General features: G+C 34.3%; 1 protein-coding gene and 1 pseudogene across 1 annotated transcript; both read right to left on the reverse strand.

The window, feature by feature from the left end:
• Nucleotides 1–2,638: 2,638 nt before the first annotated feature.
• LOC110416964 (uncharacterized protein At4g06744-like) lies at nt 2,639–4,496 on the reverse strand. Its single transcript, XM_021429119.2, has one exon. It carries the CDS (start codon nt 4,096–4,098, stop codon nt 2,773–2,775), a length of 1,326 nt encoding a protein of 441 aa, XP_021284794.1. The 5' UTR covers nt 4,099–4,496; the 3' UTR covers nt 2,639–2,772.
• Nucleotides 4,497–6,081: 1,585 nt separating this feature from the next.
• LOC110416353 (uncharacterized protein At4g06744 pseudogene) lies at nt 6,082–7,813 on the reverse strand (annotated as a pseudogene).
• Between the last annotated feature and the right edge of the window lie 3,567 nt (nt 7,814–11,380).

Raw genomic sequence — 11,380 nt, forward strand, 5'->3', positions numbered from 1 at the left:
TTCATAAATTTAGAAATTTACAATCCTCCCTATATTAATATTTGTAAATAAAATATTAATATATAAAAATATTAATAATTAAATTATAAATAAAATATTAATATTTAAATTATTACTTATTCATATTTTAAATATATTATAAAGTGGTACTATTTAAAAAATAAAATATAAATAAATAATCAGACTAACATTTAAATAATCAATAAAATATTAGTATTTTATAAAATTATTAAATTATTAATAAAATATTAATATTTAAATGATCTATTATTAATATTTTAAATAAATTATTCCCATTTAAACAATAAAATAAAATAAAAATAAATAATCATAATAAAATTTTAATTATAAATAAAATATTAGTGTTTAAAAAATTAATGATTAAATTATAAATAAAATATGAATACTTTATAAACATATAAATTATAAATAAAATATTAATATTTAAATGATGAATTATTAATATTATAAATAAATAATCAATTATTAATATATAAAAATAAAATAAAATATTTGATCATAATAATATTTAAATTAAATTAAATATTAATATTTAAATGATCAATTATTAATATTTTAAATGCATTATCAGTTATGAATATTTAAAAAATAAAATATTTATAGTTGTATTTTAAATTATTAATATTCAAAAAATAAAATAAAAATATAAAATTAATCATACTAATATTTAAATGAAATAAATATTAATATTATAAAATATTAATGATAAATTATAAATAAATTATTAATATTTAATTTATAAATTATTAATATTTTAATTAAGTTATAAATTATTAATATTTAAAAATAAAATAAAATAAATAATCATATATATAATAAAATATATTTTTATTTTTTTATTTTAAAATTATTATTACTAACCAAATATTGTAATAAATCATAATAGTTATTCCTATTCTATTCCATTCGTTATAATTATTCTATTCTATTTTTATTTATTCCGTCAACCAAATGTACTTTTAGGAAACACTACAAAATCCTGTTAATGGTGCAGAGCAAACTAAACTCGAGGTTTAGCACTTTGCTTCCTGCTTTAAATTAGGGTAAAAGAGGGTACAGTTTTGTAGCCAAAGTTGGCTAAAAGAGTTAAAAGATGTCTATTTTGTACCCAAGAGGATGGCCAAGGCGGGACACACTCTACAAATTTGCTCGATTCATTCATGCAGGCTAGGTTTTTCAGCCCTATGAGCTCACAATTTTGCTTGGGACAAGAACTTTCTACTTGCTACTTTCTCCAGCTCTTTTTTATTATTATTTAATTGTGACAACCAGTCATCTCATTTCATAAAATGAGTGAAAATGATGAGTAAGTATATTTACGTTATGCTATTTTTATATATACGTTTTGTTGATGTAACTTGTTTGGAATAATAAAATCTTATTGAAAAGTTTATCATATTCTTTATCAAAAACAGAAGGAAAGCTACAAAGTGGTATATTATATTTAATCACATTTAAAGAAGAACTATGTGAAGATAATGTAAGTATGATGGAAGGCCAATAAAAGTGGGTGCAAGTGGGCAATGGTCTGGATAACTATGACCAATAACTTTTGATAAAAGAAAGGCCGATCAAACAACATAAGCTTATTGGCAAAGCTGAAAAAGAGAGGGAGAGGTAATCCTGGCACCAGCCTCCAATGAATAATTCTTAATTTTAATCATGAAACAAAGGAAACAGCCACTGGAGAGTCAGCAGCACTCCATTAACACTTGAAACATAATTAAACCAATGACGGTGACCGGAGACAAAGCTGCCTGATCTTTCATGATGCTTTATTAATCATGTTTTTTTAAGTGTTTAATGGGGCACTTTTTGAGCTGGACCACATAGTTGCGTTAGCAACTTGCAATGCTGTGGGTTGGTTGAGACTTGTGTCTACACCCTTCTCCTCTAAATTTATGGCTTAAACAAAACGTTCTTGGTTATGTAGGGGAGTCAGTTTGCACACAAATTAAAAGTGAGTTTGCAGTGGCGAGCGGGTTCCAGAATGGCAGCAGAAAGAAGGTATAAATATGCCCTATTCCCATGCCTGAATGGACAAAGTCTGGGACCGTACTCTTTTCAAAAGCACCTAATTTTCTGTGTGATTGGCAATTACCCATTATGTCACGTAGTGTTTTCTCTGCTTTAAAGATTCATGGTACGGTGTACACATTTGGCTGGATTACTCAATAATACAAGGTCGCAAAGTATACTTGTTTTCTTGGTAATTGCAGAGGAATAACGTCTTTCACGACAATGTAAAAACTGGATCATGCAATAATTCTGCGGCCACCGGTTGATGGTAAAAACTGGAATGCTGGCAGTTTAGGACCTTAGTCATGGTACCAGCAAATTAGAAGCCAGGTTTTCTGCGTTACATCTTTCACGACACTCAATATTTTCACTCTAAACCCAGATGATTTTCACTTTTGAGTCTTCAATACAAGTACCAATTGCTTCGTTTCTCATTTAAATGAATGTATGTAAACTATCTACATAATTTCCAAGTTGAACTTACTATTAATCTTTCCTTGCATAAAACTTTCCTCAGCAAGTGGCCACTAAAAAACGAAAACAGGAGATGAAAAACCTGTCAAACGGAATGATCATAGAATTCTTGAGGTTTCATAAATTTTGACCAAGACCATATCTCATATTCTCATTATATAGAAATGAAAGAACTATTCATCATAAGCATTCATACGATAGAGTCACAATTTTAAACATAAAAAACCACTGCTTCCTTGCTTGGGCAGTGTAAGAAGATTAAGGTGAAGGAGCCATTTCAGGAATTGAAGAACTATAGGTAAAAGGCTTACAAGGAATGTAAGTGTGAGCCCACATTCGAGGACAGAACCTTGGATGGGCGAAGAAATTTGCACATTCCACTATCGATCTCTGAAATGGAAGACCAGGAATGCAATTGTTCCTTACATCAAGCACTCTTCTCTCAATCAAAATCCTACATAGGGGGCCAACATGTATAAAATAATTGTCAGACAATGATAAATTCACCAATTTTCCAAGTTCGCAGAGCACCTCAGGTACCGTTCCAAACAGAAGGTTACCAGCAAGGTTTAGCTGCTCCAAATTCTCCAAACAAGCTAATGAGAAAGGTAAAGGACCAGTCAACTGATTGTTGCCAGCATCAAAAACTACAGCCTCTTTTAGCAAACCTATCTCATAAGGAATACAACCTGTTAGCTGGTCGTTTAAGAGCAGAACCTCGGCTAAAGAAGGAAAGGCTTTGAAAATGCTTCTTGGAAGTGGACCGTTAAATTTGTTGTTGGCCAAGGTGAGGCAAAGAATATGGGTGCTGCCAATGTTATCAGGCAGCTGAATCATGAAATTATTGTTGTTGATAAAGAGAGCATCAAGATTCTCAGTAAATATTTGAACAGGAACTGACCCTGTAAAGAAGTTGAAGCGAATGTCCAAGAATGTTAAACCGCTCATGTCTAGAACAGCTGCTGGAAATGGGCCTGAAAATTGGTTGTTACTTATATCAAGCTCATAGAGATAACGAAGCTTGGCTATATTTGGCGAAAGAGTACCACCAAAATTGTTGGAATTCGCATGGAATAGGGCAATATCAGGTAGCTTATCAAGAAAGCCATCTAATGTAGGGGCAGCCAGCTGAAATCCATTGAAGTCAATAGAAGCAACAGCTATTGCAGACTTGTTATCAGGGGGATTATCACAGTAGAATCCTCTATAACTGCATACATCTGAACCCAGCCAAGTTTTGGTGATGCCAAGCGGATCTGAGGTGATTATAGACTTAAATTTTTGGATTACCGGGTACACTAGAGCCAGCCTTTGGTCAGCAAACTCCAAAACTTCCTTTTCCGAAGCAAGTGCTGGCAGAGTTGTTATAAGGGTTCTTGACAGTGGACAATTGAGTCTGAATGGAAGAGTATGATGTTCATCGTTGCAGCCCTTGCTGAGGTAGCTGTCTTTGCTGCCACTGCCGATACCAATTGTAAATTCAAGAGCGTCTCTGCTGGAATCTTGAGCTGTGGTGTGGAGAAGGAGACAAGCTAAGAGGATGTGCAGAGTTGAAACTACAATGATGTTGGAGATGCTGCACATTGTTGCTATGTTACACCTATATGCTTCCTTTTTGTGATGGAAATGCAACCATATAACTAAGAAGTGCGCACCTAAGGTGAAGGTTGACAATAACAAGAGAGAAGCTAGCTATAGAAAATAAGTGGAGATTGTCACATTCAGAGTCATCTGGAACTATTCTTAGGGTCTATTTTTATTTTCTATTGTTCTTTCCATCCACTTAAAGTGCATTTCTTGATACTGACCACAAAGAAGAAATTTCGTTTCACTGTTTTGACAAGGAAGAAGAAAAGTTGTTCAGAAGCATGCTTGTGTATGATTGACCTCATTCATCAGCATATTGAGAGGGGCAGTAAACACAAAGCAACGCTTTTCGGCATTTTTCCCAGTAAAACTAAACTTGCATTAACCTCTAAAGAAAAGTAAGACAGCTCGGAACTCTTTAAAAGAAAATTTACCCAGAAGAACAAGACAGATGATAATTGAGAAGAACAAGATTAATTACGACAATATACAGTTTATTTATAGTAAGTACATAATCTTAAATCTCATGAAATCGTTAATCTTGGTCCTGTTGCATATTGAATTCCAGCCCCCCTGGTCATATGGTCTTACAAACATTCAAGTTGCTTAGCCGGATAGTGGATTCCAATGGAAAACTTGTCTTGACAGCTGCCGCATTATTGTCTCCCAGCTAGCATCGTCATAATTCGGCTATCTTTTTTAACGGTGCGCTGGGTGGGAGATAATACTGAGAAAAGAAAAAGGTAAATGGAAGACAATGACTCCTCTCTTCTCCCCATGTGGGTGATTTCCTTTTTCTGCCTTAGCAACTAAATGGGAACTCCTTTTTTTGTTTTTTTGGTATGATTTTAACCTAGTTATTAAACTGGCTAGTAGTTGAAAGAAATGCTTTTCTATCCTTCTAATTGAAAAACCATAATTTCATTTCATGTCTCATGTTCCTCCCTACACTTGTCTATCCAAAAAATTTTCGTTGGACGTTTCACAAGAAGGAAAATTGAGTTATGTTGTAACTTTTCTAATTCATTGTCACTAACATCTTATACAGAAAAGTTCTCTTATCTAACCCTTCCATCTTTGAAACTATGAAAGTTTAGTTGTGTTGAAGGAAAATTTTTTCCTTGCTTTCACTGCTTTCTAGACTAAATCATAATATCATTGGGAAATCAACAAATCGGTGCGTGTTGTTCATTGGAGTCCCTGAAAAACTGTTTACAGCATTTAAGTTACTAGTGATCCCACTATTGAATCATCATAGGCACTCAGTCAGAGGAAAAGATGTCACACTATCCCAATTTAACAATGCGGGATCGAATATTGGAAGTGAATAGTTCGTTTTACAAAAACAATATGAAGTGGAAGGATTGTTTCCAAAAGTGGTATATATGAGCCAATTTGATAGGACCTTGCATCCCGATATAGCTTCTCTAATTATAAACCATAAATATCCCTCAAGTCACTTGTGATCTTTAATTATGTACAGATTTTCATTGTGAAGTTCTCACTTTTAAATTGAATCACAATACTATTTGTATGTCAAACACTTTATTCATCACCCAATTAATGAACTTACAAATGAAAGACTAAAGAGTTACTTAATTTGCGAGTGAAGTTGTTGTTGCTCTAAAGTTCAATTAACTGGTAGGGTTTAAGCAAATGGCCCAAGCATCTCTTGTTGAGAGATCGAATGGAAGAAAAGCGGGAAAAAGTCAGAAAGAATCAAGTATAATATGTGCATTATTTTCCAAACTTAAAGCCCATATTATCCTGAAGGTCCATCGTCGTTAAGCCCACCAAAAAACAGTTCCCGGTCGGCGCAAATGGAAGGAGCCGGGAATCAAATTGGCCCCTTTTTTATTAAACCTTCGGCACATAAATCGGCCTACTCCCTCAACTAACACTGTAATTTTCGAAATGCCTTACAGGAAGATGACACACACTTGATATATAACAAGTCTGGGGAAACAGTAACCACGAAACTTAAAAGAAATGCACTGCATTTCAACATCCATGAAACGTCAAACTCCTTTAGTTAATTACAAACGTCACTTTCAACAGACGGGGGAAAGAAAAACAAAGACAATGACAGAGAAGATCAGTTTCCCTGCTATCTTAATTCCCTCAAATTAACCACATTTCCAAACCAGATGCTATCAATTAATACATACTAATACAAAGTACAAACATATATATAAAGTACCAGCATTATCGTACTAACGAATCTTATTCCGAGTCCAAACAAAGCACATGCATCCCACCAAAGTGACTTTGGACTGTCCAGATTTCTTTAATGTGGCGGCTTCACAAGCGCATTATAGCTTCGTGGAGCTGGCGGAACTTCATCTTCTTGAGAAACGGTTCGGGTTCTCAATGAAGCCGCCGGTAGCCTACATGGAATGACGCTGAACGTGCTCTCCCTTGCGCAGGTCCTAGGTCTTGCAAAGAACCTTCCACAGTCAGCTGTTGATCTTTGATTTGGAAGCCCCATTATGCAATTCCTATTCACGTTAAGCCTCCTTAACCTGATTAGTCTCCTGCATTGTGGACCTACTTGGGTGAAGTAATTATTTGACAGCGTGAAATTGAATGCCCTTGGAAGCCTACATAGAACCTCTGGTATTGGCCCGTAGAATTTGTTATGAGCCATGTTAAGCAGCTGCAGCCTTGCCATGCAACCGAATGACTGCGGAATGGGACCTGTTAACCGGTTGGATCCAACATCGAACACAGTCGTTCTGTTTAAGTACCCAATTTCAAAAGGCAGGCAACCGGATAACTTGTTGCCTAAGAAGAGTACCTCAGTCATGGTTTCCCAGGCAGCCCCTATGCTTCGTGGGATGGTACCCGTGAAGTTGTTGTTTGCTAAGGTGAGATAGAGTGCTGGTGTGTTGCCAAAATTGGGAGGGATTATTCGAGAAAACACATTGTTGTTAATGAAAAGAACATCAGTGTCGAAATTGAACAAACTACGAGGGACAGGACCCAGATACTTATTGAAACGAAGATCGACAAAGGTTAAGTTTGTGGCACCAAGAACGTTGGACGGGAATCCTCCCATGAATTTGTTGTTACTCAAGTCGATTTCATAGAAGTAACGTAACCCATTGAGGCCTTGGTTGATGACCCCGCTAAAATTGTTTGAATTGGCATGGAATATAGCAAGGTCAGGCAAATTTGTAATGAAACGATAAAAGTTCAAGTTACCTCCAAACCGTGCGCCATTGAAATCAATACCTGCTAGTCCAGTTATGTTCCTGTCAGGCACAGTGTCACAAATGTAACCTTTGAAGAGGCAGTAATTGTTGCCAACCCAAGTGCCGGTGTAGTTTTGCGGGTCATAGGTAATGTTTCTTTTCAGTTCCTGGGTAATGGAAAGAATCCTGGCTCTATTGGCTAGGGGTCCTGGATTGCTATTTGGTTGGCGAGGCAGGAGACGAAGTGAAGGATTGTATAGCGGAGGACGGGGACGAACATAGGTAACGGTTCTAGTAGGGCGTGGTGGTGGTGAGAGTGGAGGGCATGTTGGAGGAGGGGGGCAAGTTTGGGCGATTGCAAATTGGAAGAAATATGTATTCAGGAGAAGGAAAGTGGAAAAGAGTGTTTGTGGAAGCATGGTTTGCTTGCTATCTAGGCGTTCCTCTGGAAACAAAAGGTACCGAGGATTGTGGCACAAAGCTAACACAGGAGGAATGACTACTTATAATGAAGCCTTTCATGTTTCAACTTTCAGTCAAAGGTTTTGGGGCTCAAATTCTATATGCATATCACACATTTCAGAAAAATAATACTAGTAAAATAATTTGTCTTTTTCTTTTATCTTCAGGAAAACGACTTTAAACAGTTAGTCATCCTAATCCATTTAATTTTGAGTTTATGACTAATACGTTCAACCACAACATTGTAATGTAAGTAATTAAGGCTATACTTGTCTATTTGAATTAACATATAAGCGAGCAGAATTTCATGTTACACTTGGGTAGCAGTAAGTTGCAGACATTTTTCATCTCTACATCAATTTTGGGGAAATATTGTCCAAAAGTATAGTGCATGAATCAAATGGTAATAATTAAGACCCCTTTTTTCCTTTTATTTTGCCTTTAAGTTTTAAGACTTTCAGTCTTCTTTGTGGATGACACTACCTCCCACGTGATTGTTGTTATTCTTCCACGAAGCCAAGACCATTGCTTTGATAAGTACGTGGGCATATAGTTTATGACTTTGTATAGCAATAATTGGTTGCGGGTGGTTCTCTCGGGATAAATCAAGGTAAAGGTAGAGATAACTTTGCATAAAGAAAGGTTGGAAAAGCAAATGTTGGCAACAAAACAACAAAAGAAGATAACTCGGATTGATTTATTTAGTAAATAAAGATTGAGAATAACCTCCTTCCCAAGGTTAGTGGAGCCAGGGGCATTCCATAGTTCGTAGGAAGAAGAGAAAAAGGAAAAAAAAAAAGCCCCCCACCGACACCAAAGAGAAATTGCTCAATCAGCTATTTTCATTAATTGTCAATTTGATTGGTTTTTTTTTTTCTTTCTCATTCTAAAGAAATGATCCACAAAGATCAGGCCATTAATTTTTTATGATAAGATAGGAAAGGGAGTTGATGTGGCAGAAACGTTTCTGAACTCTGCTCTCCCACTTTTTCTAAAGTGCATAGGGACATTTCTTTTCGTTCTACACATCCAAATAGGCAAAGCTATTAAATGGTTAAGGAGTTTGCAAATGGTAAGTTAAAAACTTATATACGCAAATTGTTGATGCCAGAATTTTTCAATGATCAAGTAATTCTTCAAATTCGATACCAAATTGGATACATGGATGAAGCATTATCTTTGCCTTAAATTCGAGTAGGAAATGTTCATCAATGAAAACAAATTCAAGAAAGCTGTGCTAAGTGAACGGGGCTGCAATGGCTGCAACAGCTCAAGTCTAAGTCGTCGTAGGGGAGACTAAGCCAGCCAACACATATAATGTGGGCAGATGTCAAAAAAGGGTCCTTGCACCTGAGGAATTTTGTCGCTTCTTCGGACAAAAAGAAAAGAAAAGATAAAGGCATCAGTAGCAAAACCCGTTTATTCCACCTTTTTCTTAATAAAAAATTATCTGGTTAAACAACCTCATAATAAAAAATCCCAAGTCAGGGGAAGAGAGAGAGAAGAAATTAAAGGGGGTGTGAAACTTTGATGGTTGCTGTTAGTAAGTGACAAAAAACAATGACAAGGACCTCATTTCACTTTTCCTGTGATTTCAACATCATCTTTTTCGAAGGTCTCCTTATTGGAATTCAAGTATCAATGCCAAGTGCAGGGTTTAAATTTAGAAATTGTGCTTATGTAATTAGTTATTTTACAACCTAGAACGAAGAATATTTGACAAAATATATGTCTGCAAAACTTTCATCTAATCCTTCGGACATCTAACAAACATGGTTAAGAATTGTTGGTCCGAGGCGAAATGTTAATTATGATTTTTTTGTCTCTGTCTTCACTATAACTCTTCATTCCAGAAACTCTGATTTTTTTTCAGACCTTTATGTTTAGTCTTGTTCTTGGAAGCAAATTAGAATTCCTGAAGAAACTCTTGAATTGAACATAAAGTAGAAAAAATTGATCAATATTCATACGTGTAATTAAATGGCTTTGGTCAGTTACTTTTGTAACAAAGAAAGATCCTTTTCCTCTGCTTATATATATTCCGATTGCGGGGCAACTCTTCCAAGCATAAAGCAAAGCTACACTAAGAATATTACTCAATTAATAATGTGATACTCAAACATCTCACGTCTAATGTGATGTGTGACATTTATGATAACATTAAAGATTTAAGTAAGTAAAATTATGATATCTAAACACCCCACATCTAATGTGAATATGATTATTAAGACTTATAATAATCTAAATCTATCACTATTAGCAATTTCAACTTAAGCTTTTGAAAGTAACGTGATTTAAATAAAAAAAGTTACTGAACCAATTATTAAACTTGAATTGTTACAAATGGAACTTGAATCGTTACAAATGGAAAGGTAAGTGTCTCATAGTGCCATTTGAGCACTCCACCAACCCATAATTGCCTTTTTCACATTTTATTCTTTTTCCATAGTACTATGATTTACGAAAGCATCACTACGTCATATTGCTATATAAATAAACTGAGTTTTTTTTAAATAGACCTCATGTTTAAAGTATTTTTGACAATAGATTTTTTTATAATTTTAACTGTTTTTAGTCAAGAGAATTAAAATTTATATAAAATTACCCTTAATGAAATCGATATATTTATTTGGCTCTGCACCTTAACTTGAAACTTATTAACGGATCAAGTATGTTTAGGTCTACATCTCAAACTGACTCATATGCTTTAAGTTTTTCTCGTCAAACTATTCATCTCCAGAGTATTCTTCATCAGAAAGAAAAACGTTTAAGCATTTTGAGCATTTCGGAGTAATTCTTGATACGTCAAAAAAAACTTTTGAGCATTTTTAAGCATTTTGGAGTAATTTTTGATATATGAAGAAAAACCTTTAAACATTTTAAACATTTTTTGTTAAATAAGCATATTCGTTAATTATATTGTTAAATAGAATATGGTGTATCGTTTGAAGTTGTTTATCTTATTAAATTAAATTCAGTAGCTTTGATGCTTTTTAAGTATTGCGTGACTAATTTTTAAGCATTACGGGACTAACTTTAGATGTTACGTGACTGATTGATATGGCATTACATGACTTATTGTAAGGCATTGCGTGAGGGATTGTGTGACCTAGGCATTGCTTAAAAATCAATCATGCAATGTATAAAAACCAGTCACACAATACCTATAACCAATCATGTAATGTTTAAAACTAGTCACATAGTGATTAAGTCATGCAATGCCTAAAAACTAATCTCGTAATATTTAAAAACCAGTCTAATCAATATCAACTCCTCAACTTTGGAATTTTATGAATAAACCAATAAACTCAAGAACCTAAAACACATTTTTTTTTTGCTAAACCATAAAATTGTACATTTCATAAAAGATAAGTTACGAAACTCCATAATTCTCTAAAGTAAGACAAAATATATCCCTGTCGGGAGAGTCTTACTCACTTCCTTTATACAAAAACAATATATATTCCTTTAACAAAATATTTTTTGAACAATTTCAACTCAAAATCTCATAAAAAAAATTAAAATTCCCAGCAAACATACTTAACAATCATCCCAATCCCAAACACACTTTAGCTGTTCTTTCTCTCAAAGCCCATTATCTTAACCAATCTGATCCAACTCAT

Source organism: Theobroma umbraticum, unplaced genomic scaffold (assembly GCF_002168275.2).
Source record: "Theobroma umbraticum cultivar Fairchild unplaced genomic scaffold, ASM216827v3 scaffold_51.0, whole genome shotgun sequence".
Lineage (NCBI taxonomy): Eukaryota > Viridiplantae > Streptophyta > Magnoliopsida > Malvales > Malvaceae > Theobroma > Theobroma umbraticum.